Below are 17462 nucleotides of genomic sequence, written 5' to 3' on the forward strand. Positions count from 1 at the left end.
TACACATGAGTCATTCGAAAATTAGTGGCAACACTTTAATTAGGAACAAAAATTTATATATTCACATCTGATATACGAGGGTCATTTCATAAGTCATGGCAGTTATATTATATCAGTCAATAAAATTGCAGGAATAGAAATTCACTATATGTGATTGAAGGTCACTGGAATGTGCTTTGCAAATTGAGTCCGGGTACAAGAGACAATGAGTAAGAGAAATTGAAAGATGTGTAAATAGAAATCATTGTTTTAAAATGCACGAAAGGAAAAAAAGTACATCACAGCTAACACTCTTCAAAATAATCCCCCAAGGCTTCCACACATCTTTGCCAACAATGATGCAGGTGTTGAATACCATCGGCTGTGTGTGATTCATCTATGTGTACCACCTCTCGTTGAAATGCTGTTAAGATCTCCTCCCTGTGCAAAACTGCTTTCCACGCAGTGGTTTCTTCAATTGCAAATTGAGATCAAAGACACAGGGACTGAGATCAGGCGAGTAAGGTGAATGTTCCAATACACTATCACTCAATGCTTCTCGTAGCTCAGAATGACACTGACGAGCATTTCTGCCACGAAGAACTACAGTTTTCACGTATGACCGCTGTTCAACTTTACTTACATCCATCTTGGGGCACAGCCTCTAGCTTACTAACTTTTGCATGTGCTGTCAACTAGCCACCAATGCACACAGATGTAATCTGGTGGTGACAATCTGTACAGTGTGCAATAGATTTTCAAACGTATATACAGAACTAACCACATTTTCGGTTATTCGGAAGATAGTTGCCATGATTTATGAAATGATCCTCATATTTACAGTTCTTAAAAGTAACTTCCTCCAGTATCATGTGCCTGTTGCTGTACCTCTGGAAGGTGATGTGTGCCATGGACAGCATCACTTTGCTCGAAGCTTCTAATTGACTACTCTACAGCTATTATAATGGTTCATCTATTTGTAAAGTGTACCCCTCTCAGTGGTTCTTTCATCTTATGCAAAAGGTCATACTTACAGGGACTCATATCTGGAGAATACGGAGGACAATACTTCCTGCAGTGCTTCATGATTTGTTTAGCATTTTTATCTTTTGCAACCTGTGTTTTAATGAAGCATCTTTGCTCGTATTTACTAAACATTTGCTTAGGGTGTTGCAAGTAACAGTCTTATTATTACAATCCACTGCTTATAAAGTATAAATAAGATTATTTTGCCTTACAACTTAGATAATACATATCAGGTGCCATTCCAGCTCATACTACAGTGCCTTCAACTTAAGACGCAACTCAGACACTGGCAGGCGGGCAATACTCTCAAGCGGTAACACCCAGCGGCGTTGTGCAGTAATTGAACTGCTAAGTGGCCCGGCATCAGAGAAGGCCTGACGGCCTTATCTCTACCAGGTTAAATAAATACTAATAGTAATGTTCAAAATGACTTCCACCAGCTTCCATAAATGCTCATACCGGCAAAGATGATGAAATACGTGATCCAATTATTGCCTTGAAATGCTGCAGATCATGGCCCGAATATTTTCTTGAAGTTCTTCGAATGTGTTATGTTCTAACATACCCCAAAGATAAAAGTCACATGGTGGTAAACACCATGATAAATTTAAACTTAAACAGAGCAGAGTTCACCAAACATGTTAAATGAAAACTAAAACTGATCAAACACGTTCACACCTTACAGAAGACAAAGTAACACTAATTGCATACTGGGTCGCTCAACACTGCTAGGTTTTCCCGCTTGAAATACCGGCCTATCTGCCCGCCTGCCTGCCACCGCACAATGCCGCTTGGTTTTCCTGCTATAGAGAACGGCCTATCACCCGTCCGCTTGCCAAGACCAGAGTTGCGTCTTAAGTTGAAGGTGCTGTACCAGCTTACATTAGTCACTGCTGAGCTGAATACTAACAATGTTGCCACTAATCATTTTCCAATGACTTATTTATGTACAATTTAGTGCTACCATATTGGAGTCTGTACAGCTGGGTAAATAATGCTCATTCTGCAATGTTAGTTATTATTATTATTATTATTATTATTATTATTATTATTATTATTATTATTATTTTCAACATCATTAGATGTAACCAGGAACTGAGGACTACTGTTATTTAGCTATTGACAAAAGAATTAATTAAAAATATTTCGGTAGTTTAGTTTTATAAAATTCAAAATTTTGTATTCCCTGTTCATAAAATTCAGCTGCCTGTGAATTGAACCATTTCTCATTGCTCTTCTTTATCTCATAATACAGTCGATTTTGTGAGTGTAAGAAAAAGTTGGAAGTCGTTTGATTCTACAGTAGCGTGCAAATTAATCCGAACAATGTAATTACTTATGCAAAAACACTCAAACGGGATAAAAAAAGGATCTAAGACGTACCTCAGTAATCTATGTGGCCTCCCTTGTTCCTAATAACAGCTCTGAGACGATTTGGCATGGATTCCACTAATTTCCCACAAATATTCTTCATTTCTTCATCGTGAAACCATACACCAATGAGGGCAGAAATCATCTTCTCCTTTGTAGAACAATCCATTCTTCCAGTCATTCACTGTCCAGTGTTGATGTAATTTTGCCCACATTAAGCGTTTTTTGCACATAACAGGGGTTAGCAGTTACTTCTTAATAGGCTTACAAGCCCTTCGTCCAGCTTCCAGAAGCCTACGCCGCACTGTTGTGACGTGAATATTCGCCCCAGTGGTAGCCATTAACTCGCGGGTTAAGTCGACAGCATTTAGTCTAGGATTTAATTTACTTTTCCTGATAATTAAACGATCATCTGCAGGTGAAGTCTTCCTTTTCTGGCCACAGTTTCCTTTTTTCTGGGGTGTGATGGATCCAGTCTCCTTGTATCGTTTTATGATCGAATTAACAGTAGCCAAACCGATGTGACATTCTGCAGCAATTTGCCTCTGTGTCATAGAAGAATGCTCTGCTAATGTTATAATTTTAGACCGTTTTCGTGGAGTTGTATCCATTTGTGAAGATGACAGAATGTACACAGGATTGCAGTATTAAGTCTTCAACACAACTGAAATGCTTATAAGTACAAAACAATATGCAAAATGTCACATATTATAAAAAAAATAATGACAGACCTTCAACAGTGGAATTACACGTACTACAGATGTCAATTAAAGCGGTATGAGCAGCTGTGAGGCCAACAATGACAGAAAATGTAAAAATATGTCGTGTTCGGATTAATTTGTATGCTACTGTATGTTATTTGATGACTACGATATGTGTGCAATACAACTCCTGTATTCAGTAGACTATATATTTCGTTCTGTGTCGTGTACTCCAATTTCATAGTTGAACAATACACTGCTGTAGTGATTGCTATTTCGTTACTAATGGCATGAATTCCACGAACAAAGTTTCCTGTTGTTCAGAATGCATCTAAGACAAGCAACTATTTGACTCATTTGAATGGTAACTGACCAATCATTCCCTTACACAACCCAGCTCTGGTTCATCTTTTTCTTGTCTCTCAGAAGGTTGGCAGTGAATATGAGAAAAAAAAGTGTGTTGAGAATTAGTTGAAGTCAGAGGTGACCTGCGTCTGTGAACCATGTGGCCTTTTATGACAAGTGCCTCAGTCTGAGTGGCGATTGTGTTCAACAGTGGATTAAGACGTGTGAATATTTAATTGAAGCTATACGTGTTATTGGTACTCTGTTTTGATATTGCATGTGAGGATAGCATAGTGTTATTGCAGGCAAAGCTTTTTTTTACTTGGTTATTTAACTGTGTTTGTTTAGAATTTTGATGAATGTCGATAACAGTTGTGTTGTCTGCTTCCTAGGAAATTGGAACATTTGTAATATTGGAATAGTTGAAGTTTGAGAATTGCGTTGACAGTTTAGTAAAAAAACTTGCATAATTATTTTAGTAATTTAAATGGCCATTTTGTAAGGATTCGTTCCTTTATAAATCAACCATAATGTAAAATCAAGAAAGAATAATTTACACGAAAGACCATGAAGATTTGAAAGCTAGATATGAAAAACTGTTAAGAAAATATGTTTAGTACTTTGCTCTTGTTCTTTATAATTCCAGCTCGCCAGATACCCAACTGCCAGCAAATATAAGAGTTTGCGTGGAGATTAACCAGGTTTTGCCCTCAAATGAAGATCCTGTTTTAAATCATATGCATAATCAGGATGACATGCCACATGATGAAGGCTACGATTCTGTTATGGAATATTAATATACCAATACACCAGAAAATTGTATTTATGAAATATTACTTTATTTTATTTCAAACCCTTTTATGAAATGCATCTGTTAAATTTACATACATTCACTAAATTGAATTGTGTATTACTACGTACTTTGACTTTGTATAAAAGTATGTTAGTGAAAAAAAAGTCCGTGTTAATTTATTTGTATTCTTAAATGTGACTTTTACTTTATAAGTATAACTTTAGATAATGTAGGAATATTAGAACATATTACTTAATGACACTGGTGCTTAGAGCTCTTGTAAAAAGCTTATTTTAAATATTTTTATTTTTAATACCACTGAAAATTGAGTGAAACTATACCACAATATAAAGCAATTTAAGGGTAATTGAATAAATACAGTAAGCAATATTTTTTTTTACACATTAAAAAATATTTTTCCAGGGGTTGAATTTTGATTTTTTTTTTTTTTGCACAAATTTAGATACACTTTTCTCAGATGCTGATTGATATATGAACGTAAAATGTTCATATTTTATGGTAAACAACATTTCTAGTCATTAAAATATAAAATTTATTCAAATACACACACATTAGTTGAAGAAAAAAATATTTATAATATCTTCCTCAGGAACAGTCAACTTTTTATAATAAAAATAATAATTTTAAAATAAAAACTATATCATATTGAATTATAATTTTAGCTAAAAGTTGTAGATTTTATCCTTAGAAATGTACAGTACAAGTTTCATTAAGTTATGTCAAGTAGTTCCTAAGAAAAGTGCATCTAACAATGCGCAAAAAAGATTCAGGCCCTGCACAAAATATTTTTGCATTAATAAACCTGTGAAAAAAATTGACACCTGAAAAATTTTTTGTGAAACTCCCTTGCATTTGTTAGACAGAATTTGTGAGTATGAATGAATGAATTATTATTAATTATGAATAGTTTTTCACCTGGTGGCAGTTATAGACACAGAGTGTGTACAGGTAACGAAAGTAACTAAAAAGTGAACAATTTAAGCAATTGATAACGAAAAGTAACGAATTTAAAAGACTTGAATGATCATGGATAACGAATTTATTCATATGTTCTGCTTCACTTATTTAATCTTCCCTAATGTGAAGCTGAAACAACTGCAGTTGCAAAAACAAATGCTTCTGTAGGAAAAAGCAGAGGAATTAAAGTCCATTCAACTGAAGATCAGAGAACTTAAGAAACAAGTCTGATGACAGATCGTAAGATGACTGAAATGTCATATTTTCGATAGACACCCTGAGATAACAAAAAAGATCAGATATATATATGTAAGAATAAAAAAAAAAAGGTTACAAATCTAAACACTTAAAAGTACATATCTAAATACAATTACTTACTTACTTACTTACAAATGGCTTTTAAGGAACCTGAAGGTTCATTGCCGCCCTCACATAAGCCCGCCATCGGTCCCTATCATCTAAATACAATTAGCAAGTCAAAACTAAAAACTTGGTCTATTGGCTTATGTTTTAAGGAACAAAAACTGGTGTTTGCCTAGTGTGACTGAGGGAGATCTCAGTAATTTTCATTCAGGATTTCCGGTCTCGGGGAATCGAACCCCAGACCTAATTTCAAGGCACTTTATCTCCAGGACTATCACATTCGATAGATCTTAATACTATATTCAAAGATAAACCACATATGTTAGGCCAATTATACAGTGTTCATAGATTTGATAAGAAACGTAAAAAATTATATGTTACAGTTATATGAACACTAATAAATATAATGTAATTATTAAAAAATTAGTAAAAGTCAGACATGTTTTGGAGATGCTTCTCCATCCTCAGTGACTTTATCACGACGGCTGGTTCAGGTGATCGAACCGCGTTGTTGCTTGGCTTAAAGGAGAAGTCACTGAGGATGGAGAAGCATCTCCGAAACATGTCTGACTTTTACTAATTTTTTAATAATTATATTTATTAGTGTTCATATAACTGTAATATATAATTTTTTACGTTTCTTATCAGATCTTAATACATTTATACATAAATAATATTTACAATGTTAACCATACATGCATACACACATTTTTAGCACAGGTAGTCATTTGCCACACTCATTGTATTCTCTTGAGAAACTTAAATAAACACTTAAATCAAGATCATGTTCATATACTCTTTGTTTTTGAACATTATCTGTTTTTTCTACATAATTAATCTAATTCCAACCAATCTGGAATTTATAGGAGATCCGAAGTTCCTAGAATAATGTAGAATGGCTTAGAATTAATTGTTCCTACATTAAAATGTAAGAATGAAAACAACAAGCGGGACATGAGACTGGAACTTGCAACCTTACGATTATTGGCTGCATGTCTTAAGCAACTGAGCTAGTGTATCAGGCTCACTATTGCCTCTTGATATTATTGTGAGTACTCTGTTTATGGAATCGACTATGAATGTATGGAATTGCATAACTTTATAAACTCACTTCATATATATCTGAATACAGTCAGTGTGGGTTTGTTATAAAGAGGACATTTGGGAAACTTTCGAAAAACCTTCAGATATAGTAGAGCACACGTGTAGTAAGGAGATAAAACTGGCTATTGATCAGTTGCAACAGACCATTCTTCTTATCGAGAAATTTGTCACTTGAAGATAACTTACTTGAAGGGAAAGTTCTTTAGTGGAATGAAGCCTTGAACAATTATACATCAGATATTAGAAGGCTTGTTAGTAAAGTCAAAAGACGAGCAGAAAAGTAGCTTATTAGCTACTACAGACTGTATAAGAGTAGCAATAGAAAACGTCTTCATGGAGAATAAATTGTTAAAAGGTTAAAATTAATGTGTATGATTGTGTCAAATTTACGAAAATAGTAGTTGCAACACTAGGGGGAATGGGGAATAGTAACTGAAGTCAAAGCCGTGTTTTTTTTATCCTAAAGTGACTGAAGACCTGATAGGAATCTGAACCTGGAGAACTAGCTAACACCAAGGCAATGATGAAGGATTTAAGAGTAATTGAAGATTAGATGAAGTATAAAATAATATTAGGTATATAAATATTCTGGAATAGATGAAATTGTGCCAGTGTTGATATAATGAAGACATAATATTACATGTCAAGAACTTGCCTAACTGTGTTAACTGTAAGGCAGAAAAGGAGGACAGTAAAAATGGTAAGACACTCCGTACTGTGAATCTCGTATTCTTTATATTGGAAATATTTCATAGATACACTAGAGATGTATACTTCAAGCAAACTTTTATATTGGTACCCAAATGATAACTAGTTGGAAAATCAATATAAATGACGTAATACAAAATAATTTTTAATATTGACTCTGTGTTAGAAAACAACTGTATTGTCTTATAAGCTTCTTTGATATATAAAAAAGTTTTGCATATCACTTTGAGACAAATTATGCAGCTGTGTGCCATGAAATGGTTAGTTGTTATAACGACCAAATACTTAGAACTATATTTCTGAAGATCTCATTTCGTGATAAAATTAAGTGTCTGGATAGCCAGTGGATACTACCTTATAACAGACACTATTCTGTGGTATCCTGTTGTAGGTGAATTTATAAGGGCGTAAATGAAGTCAAATTCCCATGTATAAAAAATACATTGATCGATATATTTATGGCAACTGTACCAGTAGTCTAGAGCATTGGATTAAATAAATATATTTATAAATGCAAAATTCCTTAGCCCCTTTGGTTAGAATGCAGGCAGCATTAAGCAAGTTCAGGAATATTTAGGGTTGTTCAACTGTCAGTCGATTTAAATAAAGAAGTAATTAACCATTATTTAACAAAAACATTCATTTAAAAGAATTGTCACTTAATCCTTTTCAGATATTCAATAGCTTTTCCAAAGTACACTATGAAATGTTCTTCTTCTTCTTCTTCTTCTTCTTCAGTCCCTTCTGCTGCTAAGCGTCGGGTTCGCCTCTCTCCGTCCATTTCATCCATTTTTCCCGGTCTCTACACATTCTCTTCATCTCTACCATTGTTTTTCCTTCCTGTTGACCTATTCTTTCTATTGTATCCTCCCATTTAATCCTTGGTCTTCCTCTTCTCTTTCTTCCTTCCACTCTCATTTCCATCACCTGTTTAACCTTCCTTTCTTCTCCCATACGATATACATGCCCAAACCATTTCAATTGCCTTTCATTAATCACCTCTGTTAATGCTTTTCTCAGTTTAACTTCTTCTCTTATTCTGTCATTCCTTATCCTATCTCTTCTGGTCTTTCCTACAGTTCTTCTAAGATATTTCATTTCCACTGCTGTTAATTTACTTCGATGTTTATCTAAGAGTGGTAAGCTTTCAGTACTATATTGTATTATAGGTTTAATTATTGAATTATATATCTGTCTTTTAGTCTTAGTGGTTATTTCTTTTTTCCCAACTATTGTATTATTTATTTGATAGTATGCTGATGTTGCTTTCTTTACCCTGTTCAGTACTTATTGATCTACTCTTCCATCACTAGTTATTATTGTTCCTAAATATTTAAAACTTTCCACTCTCTCCAGGTTTTGTCCTTCACATTCGATGTTAAATTCTGTTTCCTGTCTATCTTCCTTAGAGATCCACATTACTTTACTCTTGTTGACATTAATCCGCATCCCTTTTCTCATTAACTCTTCGTTCCATTCCATCAGCATATGTTGTAGCCCACTATGAAATGTTTCATATAAAACTATTTTTATCTCGAAAGGAAGCAGATGTGAGCAAAATTATGTTTAACATTTTTGTTTGAAATATGTAAAAAAATTAATCCCCTGGAATGAATTATATTACTTACGGTTCACCCTATATTGTTAGGCGCACAACAAAGGACGTGAACAGTACATGTTGTGAAGTAGGTGTATTTACCATGGACGTATTTATGAGTGAAGCAAATGTGGGCAATAGAAGCCAGTAAGCATAATCAGTGTTATTAATTGTCAGTGCACATAATAAGTATTTATGAGCATGTGACTACATTTAAAATGGACATTATATCAATGAACGTGTCATCATCAAACAAAATTCCTAATTGTTGCAGTGTGGTGTATGAATTTAGGACATTGAAAGTGTAAATACGATAAATTTTAGGTTAATTTCAAGTTTCTTTGACATTGGGCAGAATGTATTATATTATTTATTTTTAAATACATTCTATGAGCCTTAATTATGTGGAGAGGTACATAGTTTAATAAAATGAATGTGATTTGTAACACGTACAAATGTATATTATTTACACACAGACATCTAGTTTGCTGTGGTCTCTTTCTCATTGCATTGTTAAGTTCATGGCGATTTTCCACTTTTTTATGCCCAAAACTGAAACTGTGGCTGACAGATATTTAGGAAGAGTGATAAAATCAATACAATTACAATAGAACCTCGATTATCCATCCTCAATTAACCAATCTGTAGATTATTCATTGCCTGGAAGGGGACATGAGTTTTAAGCATTGTACAGTAATGACTTACAATCGCTCTTATCTCCTTTCTGAATTTTTCCTACTATGATCACGTAACTTCGCCACATGCGTAATTTTCATTCAGTCTGATAACATTAAATGAAACACTTTCACTCCCTTTGAACTATCATATAAAATTTCACTTAGCACCCACTTGCTGGAATATTTCTTAGTAAATACTAAGTTTAGAATGGATATAAAAAACAAAATTAGTTGTAAGGAAGTGCAGGAAAATTAACTATTTAAAGTATCTGAATTGGCATCAGATAGACTGAATTCCATAAAAATGTATAGTATGGATTATCCATTTTTTTCAGTTACCGGTAACCTTTCTCTATATCCCGTCAATTACATTATAATCGAGGTTGTGATTAAATTGTATTGTCTTCATAGCAGCATTTAATTAATTAAATACTGCGTAAGGTTTAACTTCTTTTCAAAAAAAAAAATTGAATGATTTCCACAGTATTGAAAATATCATCCTTGTGTCTAACTTGATTAACAGTTAAATTGTTTGTGTTAAATCATTATTATAGATTTTAGAAATGCCTATGATTCATTATGGCGAATGAAACTGTTAGACAAAATGCATAAAATTGGTATAAATAATAACATGCTAATATGGTTTTATAATTTTTTAATTCAACGATTTTCAGCTACAAGATATGGAGAAACATCAAAATTTAAACAATCAAGGAGAGCCCTCAAGTTCTGTCTCGAGCACTACTCTATTTAACCTGATGATTTTATTCACACTTTCCAAAGCTCCATGAGCTATTAACTCTTCAGTCCATAGTTTGATTCAGTTCATTACGAACATAAACTATTGGACTGATAGGACATTATGACGGGGAAGCGCAATAGATCTTTCAGGTCGCAGTGATAGGGTTGTCATAGCCCCACCATTTAAATTAAATTCAATGTAATTCTATCTTGAGAAGACTAGCTGGAAGTAAATGAGGATGCTTCAGACAAGTCTTGAATACATCATATAAAACACATATTAAACCAGTTCTTCAGTATGGTTGTGAAACAGTTATTACAGCAAAAGAATCAAATTTAGATAATATTGAGAAAGTCCAAAATCAAGCTTTACGCATTATTACAGTTGCTGTTTCATGCACACCTATATCAGTTTTGCAAGGTTTTACAGATAACACTCCATTACAATCAGACAGAATCAATGTAGCCTAATTTTATACGAAACACTGAAAAGAATGCCTAACGTAGACTACTGGAGAACCTGCTCAGATATTCCTAGAACCTTAGAGACTCAACAAGGTTTCATACAGAAAGTTAAATATCTACAAAAACAATACAATACTGGTATGGAAAAGTTGTTGTTGTTTTCTAATGCCAGGCGTTTGACAATAAAGTCATTTGACCTATTGCACTCCAATATTTTTCAAAGATATTATCATGGTTAGCACTGAAGCACAGATGTTGAGATGTTCCGAATCCATTTCTGGAAATGGCAAGTTGTAGCCGATTTAAGTGAACACCATATTTTAACGTTTTGGTGGCTACTTCATTCACATACAACCCCCAGAATGTCTGGAGGACCACACCTGCTGTTGGTCGATGGGTCCACTGGACCTAGCTGGGAGATCTTGTTGATCACCAGCTTTCCCTCTTTAAGCCACTGGAGGACGATTTTAGTGCCATAGGTCAGCACTAGGAACAGAAAAGTAGAAAGAGGAGGAAGGAAAGTGAAATGAATCCCTAGGCCTCGAATGCTCTAATGCCGCCAAGGTCGAAGAAAGTAAGAGTTCAGTCAGAGGACTGGATAGGATTAGGTATTGAATGGAGGAAAATTATATCAAATTCAGTCATTAACTCATCAAGCTGACCAGTGCAAATTGATGAGTAGCCCCTCCCTTTAGTTCAGCTTGTAAAATTATGGTATGGAAAAGTTACATCTTCCCTTTATCCTGTCAACAGATTAGAAATCCATTATAATATAAATTTGATAGAACAAATTAAAAAACAGAGTGAAAATCCTATTCGTTTGATACAAATTGCACTGGAAACTGAGTGGGTACACATTTGCACTGATGGCTCTAAAATTGACATTAACTTGAATAATATAACTGGTGCTGGAATATACAGTAAATTTTTTTGTTCCTATATATCTATCGGTCAAAATTCAACTCACTTCACTGGAGAACTTGAGGCAGTCAGTTCTAAATTAAAAAGCTTTTCTATCACATTAAGCTCTTTAATAAAGCTATTATATTTAGCGATTCTAAATCAGCTATACAATCATTAATGCAAACACCTATACAACAAAAAGAATTGCAGAAATTCACCAAAGTATCAAACACTTACAATCTCTTCACAAAACAATAGTTTTGCAATGGATTTCTTCACACTGTGGAATTATAGGTAATGAGATGGCAGATTGCTTAGCAAAAAAGGGCACAATGATCCAACAAGTTACAAATTCATGTTCATTGTTTCAGTCCTCAAAACTAATAATTAAGAAAAATCATGTAACAAGAAATACATGAAAAATTAATGCATGAGAGTGTAAATAAGCAATGGAATATTTAACTAGGTAATAAAAATTTAATTCCAGAATGTCTGCGAATGAAAGCTGTCTCTCAATTTTTCAATTATATACAGGATATGATTGTTCGGCTGCCCATCTATATAAAATAAATATTTTTCCTTAATTGTCTACTTTGTAAAGAAGATAATTTACTTTGGATATGACACACCTCAAGAACTGTAAAAATTTAATAGCTAAAGATCTGTCATTACGGTACTGGGAAGCAAGAAGCAAATGATAGAACTACAATACACCGAGCATTAGCAACCAACCAACCATATTGTTATTTTAGGACATGAAAAATAAACATGTATCAGTATATTATTTTGAGTAGTTTACATTAGTGTAATATGTAGTAATGCTGTCTTTATAATTATGTAAATGGAAATTTTACTTTACAGAATGCCGAAGAAGCAAAACTCCACAAACCACCTACTGACAGTCTCATGTCTCAAACTATTGAGGAGTTAAATGAGCGTCTCCAAAAAGCATTGCAGGAAAAGGAGCAGCTTGCTGAAGAAGTGGAACAGCTTAATGGACAACTCAATAATGGATTGGCAGAAATAGAACGTCTGACAAAGACTATGAATGACATGAAACAGGTAAGCTTTTGCATAGTTTTATCGTTTTCTTCGCATTGTGTGAGAATGAAATTAATAAAGCTTTACCATTGTAAAATGTAATTTATTTTCTAACTTACATGAACTCAGTTTTTATAAATAATACGGAACAGCTAATTTGACATGAAGTGAAATTAGATTATTATAGAATTTGAATGCAGAGTAGCTCTCCATAAATTTCATTGTATAAATATCGATAATGCTTTATAGCTTCTTCAGTGACATCTAGATGTTTATAATGAATATGGAGATGATTGATAGAAAGTGAATGTATTAGACCTACTTTTGGCATAAAAATGTGTTAAGCACTATCTTGCAATGTGGGGACAAACATAGCCCGTTCTAGTGGTTTTACGTTAATCTGTGAATGACAGGGAACTGAAGAGTTCTGTGGCTCCAAGGCAAAATATGATGTGTCATTTCTTGCAGTTTTCCAGCAGCAAACATTTAAACTTTGAATGACTGTATAAAATCATAGTAATCTTGTTTCATAACAACAGGTTGGAGAGAAAAGTCATCAGGATGCGCAACATATCGCAGAATCTGATTTTCGCCAAAAATTGACACATCACCTTTTGCCTTGGGACCATAGAATTAGTGTTATGATATGTTTTATTCAATCAGTTAGACATTATGGAGCATGTCGACTCTGTGTCATTTGCACGAAGTTCTTCGATTCTGTTCTGTTCATGACCAGATCTTCCCAGTTTTCAGTCTCTTAGTCTTCCCAGAGGTCTTTTCGGTATGCTTTATTGAGCTCTGTTGAAATTGGCGGTTTCAGTGAATATGTATCCTAAAACACTGTTACAAATACAGTTTGTAGTAAATCTAATAAGGAAAGCTCACCAAGTGACAATGGATTTTCACAACAATTTTTCCCCATATGTTCCATTTGAAATAAGAAACCTCCCTACAAATTTACACATCCGGAGAAAGCCTAGTTTTCGAGATGTGATTTTTTTCAGAATCTTCAATCTAGAGCTATAACATCTAATGTGAACGGTGCTATGTGCTAGACATATCAGGCAATAAATCTCATCTAGCTGCATTCCGAATCTCCTTAAATAATATATGTTATGAATATGATATCAGGTACATAATTTTCAGGAAATTGACTATAGAACAGTTTATGAACAAATGATAAAGAATGTAAGCATACTTACTTACTTATAAATGGCTTCTAAGGAACCCGCAGGTTCATTGCCACCCTCACATAAGCCCGCCATCGTTCCCTATTCTATGCAAGATTAATCCAGTCTCTATCATCATATCCTACCTCCCTCAAATCCATTTTAATATTATCTTCCCATCTACGTCTCGGCCTCCCCAAAGGTCTTTTTCCCTCCGGTCTTCCAACTAACACTCTATATGCATTTCAGGACTCGCCCATATGTGCTACATGCTCTGCCCATCTCAAACGTCTGGATTTAATGTTCCTAATTATGTCAGGTGAAGAAAACAATGCGTGCATTTCTGCATTGTGTAACTTTCTCCATTCTCCTATAACTTCATCCCTCTTAGCCCCAAATATTTTCCTAAGAACCTTATTCTCAAACACGCTTAATCTCTGTTTCTCTTTCAAAGTGAGAGTCCAAATTTCACAACCATACAGAACAACCAGTAATATAACTGTTTTATAAATTCTAACTTTCAGATTTTTTGACAGCAGACTAGATGACAAAAGCTTCTCAACCGAATAATAACACGCATTTCCCATATTTATTCTGCGTTTAATTTCCTCCTGAGTGTCGTTTATATTTGTTACTGTTGCTCCAAGGTATTTGAATTTTTCCACCTCTTCGAAGGATAAATCTCCTATTTTTATATTTCCATTTCTCACAATATTCTGGTCACGAGATATAATCATATACTTTGTCTTTTCGGGATTTACTTTCAAACCTATCACTTTACTTGTTTCAAGTAAAATTCACGTGTTTTCCCTAATTGTTTGTGAATTTTCTCCTAACATATTCACGTCATCCGCATAGACAAGAAGCTGATGTAACCCATTCAATTTCAAACTCTGTCTGTTATCCTGAACTTTCCTAATGGCATATTCTAGAGCGAAGTTAAAAAGTAAAGGTGATAGTGCATCTCCTTGCTTTAGTCTGCAATGAATTGGAAAAACATCAGATAGAAATTGGCCTATACGGACTCTGCTGTAAGTTTCATTGAGACACATTTTAATTAATTGAACTAGTTTCTTGGGAATACCAAATTCAATAAGAATATTATATAAAACTTCTCTCTTAACTGAGTCATATGCCTTTTTGAAATCTATGAATAACTGATGTACTGTACCCTTATACTCCCATGAATTTAAGCATGCATGAAATTACTCATTATACTGATCACAGTAGTGAAAATCGTTGTAAAAGTGCTCAAAACACAGTGGAACTTTGCACCAGGAACATTTCAGAAAAATAAATTTCTCCTGACTTTGTTGCCTTATAAGTGGTGCCTTATTAGTATCACTTGTGTGGTTCAGACCTGTCTTCAGACAGTTGACTATACAACAAAGTCAGCTTTAGGGCAGTTCTATACATTAAGAATTCTACAGGAGTGACGAATTTATCAGGTATGTTGTCAAGGTACCCGGCTTTATACCAGCCATATTTAAACATATTTACATATCTAGGAGATGAAAACTTATTATGTATTAAGAACTGCAATTTTATCACATTATCTCTCTGATACAATATAATACTCGTGCCAAGTAACAAAACACTATCAGAGAACTTCCGAATGAAATTTTTCCAAGGTCTAAAGTGATAAACATCAAGAAGCTGAACAATCGGAATTCCACCGTTATTCTTTAGCCTCTCTACCTTGGTAACTTGTCCAGGAGCCTACCAAAAGAATGCTGTGATTACAGACAGATGGAAAGTATACTTCTTGAAACCTCTTGAAGAGGTGAGTTTTCAAAAGCTTCTTACACATTTTGTTCTTCACGATGACAATGGAGATATGAGTATATGAGTGTCAAGTGATTATTTTGAAAAATCATATCTCAAAGACTAGGCTTTTTCCGGATGTAGAAATTTATAGAGAGGTTTCTTACTCTGGAGGGAGTTAATAAAAATTACAGGTTGGAAGGATTTTCTGTGATTTATCCAAAGCATTTGACTATATAAATCATAAAACGCTGCTAGAAAAATTAGATTATTATGGAATTAAAGGCATTGCACAGCAATGTTTTCACTCATATCTCATAGATAGAAAACAGAAAGTCAAAATCAATACAACTATGAAATCTGCCTTGACACGGGGCTCTATTAATAATGGAATCCCTCAAGAATCAATATTAGGTCCCCTACTTTTTCTAGTGTTCATAAATGATTTTGCCCCCCTCCCCTAATAAAAGATGTAGGTCATCCCATATAATTTGCAGATGACACAAGTATAGCAATTGTAGCCAATAACTCCAACACATTCCAATGTTCTCCTCAAAATATCTGATTTGTTTTCAGCCAATAAATTAGTATTAAATTGTAACAAAAATAACAATTCAATTTAAATCCTGTCCATCTAAGACCTCTCTTGATTCATGCCAGGGCATAGTGTCATTGCTGCAACTGAATCTTTGCAATTCTGATCATTTGTTTCTTGCATTGCATGCAGCTTACACAATAATTTTAATAACATTGTCTTAAGCGTTTTTTGATGGTTGCAATTTTAATTAGCAGTAGTGTAGTTGAACAATATGTTATTATTAGATTCGATATTCTTCTGTTTGTAGTCTGCCAAAGACATGCGTGAAGCATTGACAGCAGAAGTGGCTGATAAGCATGATCGAATTGTTTGTCTTCGTCGTGAAATACAACTTTTAGAAGAAAGATGTCGTCAGGCCGACATGCAAACACATTTCAAAGATGATATTATCAAGGAGATGAGGAAAGATATGAAAGTCGCACGATTAAAGGTAAGAATATTGATATGGAGTGCTTTATTTTATTTTTTTATTTTTTTGGCATGAAATTGTTTGATGTAATACTAAAATGCATTTCTTAATGTATTGTATTTAATTTTCAGCTTGCTACTCTTGATCCAGAGAATCAACATACCATAACAAGCAATGATCAGCTTTTTTCAAATCTTCCAATTTTCCATTCGTCACGATTCCCTGGTCTGTCTTTTGGCCAGCAAGAACAACACAATTTGCCAAACTTACCTCAATATCCAAATAACCTTTCTAACGATTACCAGGAAGTACATAATGTTGCACCCAAATTTCAAAAAGAACATTCGTCGTCCAAGAAACCCAGCTACTCATTTCCCCCTCATCAGCTCTACACTCCAGACAATTTGACTAAGGTACAAAGTGAGAAGATTTCGTCCAGAACATGTAATGTTGGTGACACCACTGCAACATTGCACAGCAACAACAAACTAGTCACCGAGAGCAGTCGTGTGCCATTTATGCAACAAATGACAGAACAACTTGGTGCTGAGGAAATGTATTACGATGTGCGCCGACGTAATTCTCCACCATCGAAAGACACGCAGATGTCTACTGATAGCAGAGCTGTATCTGGTGCGACAGGTGACAGTGTCCACGTCTCGAATCTCGCTGTTCAGGTAGGACATCCAGCAAAGTCTCTTAATAAGCATGCAAGTGGGAACAAGCATGA

The 17462-nt window shown here is 34.3% G+C and overlaps 1 protein-coding gene across 12 annotated transcripts in view; it reads left to right on the forward strand.

The window, feature by feature from the left end:
- The window catches only part of LOC138716307 (uncharacterized), a 113466-nt gene that overhangs the window by 11618 nt on the left and 84386 nt on the right, over positions 1 to 17462 (forward strand). For all 12 annotated transcript variants that reach the window (XR_011336633.1, XM_069849251.1, XM_069849253.1 and 9 more), the window contains 3 exons: positions 12613 to 12813; positions 16571 to 16753; positions 16864 to 17409. Coding sequence is in view for 11 of the 12 variants with exons in the window: in XM_069849251.1 (XP_069705352.1) it covers positions 12613 to 12813; positions 16571 to 16753; positions 16864 to 17409 (930 nt within the window). In the remaining variant the exon portion in view is untranslated. The remainder of the gene's footprint in view (positions 1 to 12612; positions 12814 to 16570; positions 16754 to 16863; positions 17410 to 17462) is intronic.

The sequence above is a fragment of the Periplaneta americana genome, chromosome 16, assembly GCF_040183065.1.
Source record: "Periplaneta americana isolate PAMFEO1 chromosome 16, P.americana_PAMFEO1_priV1, whole genome shotgun sequence".
Classification (NCBI taxonomy): Eukaryota; Metazoa; Arthropoda; class Insecta; order Blattodea; family Blattidae; genus Periplaneta; species Periplaneta americana.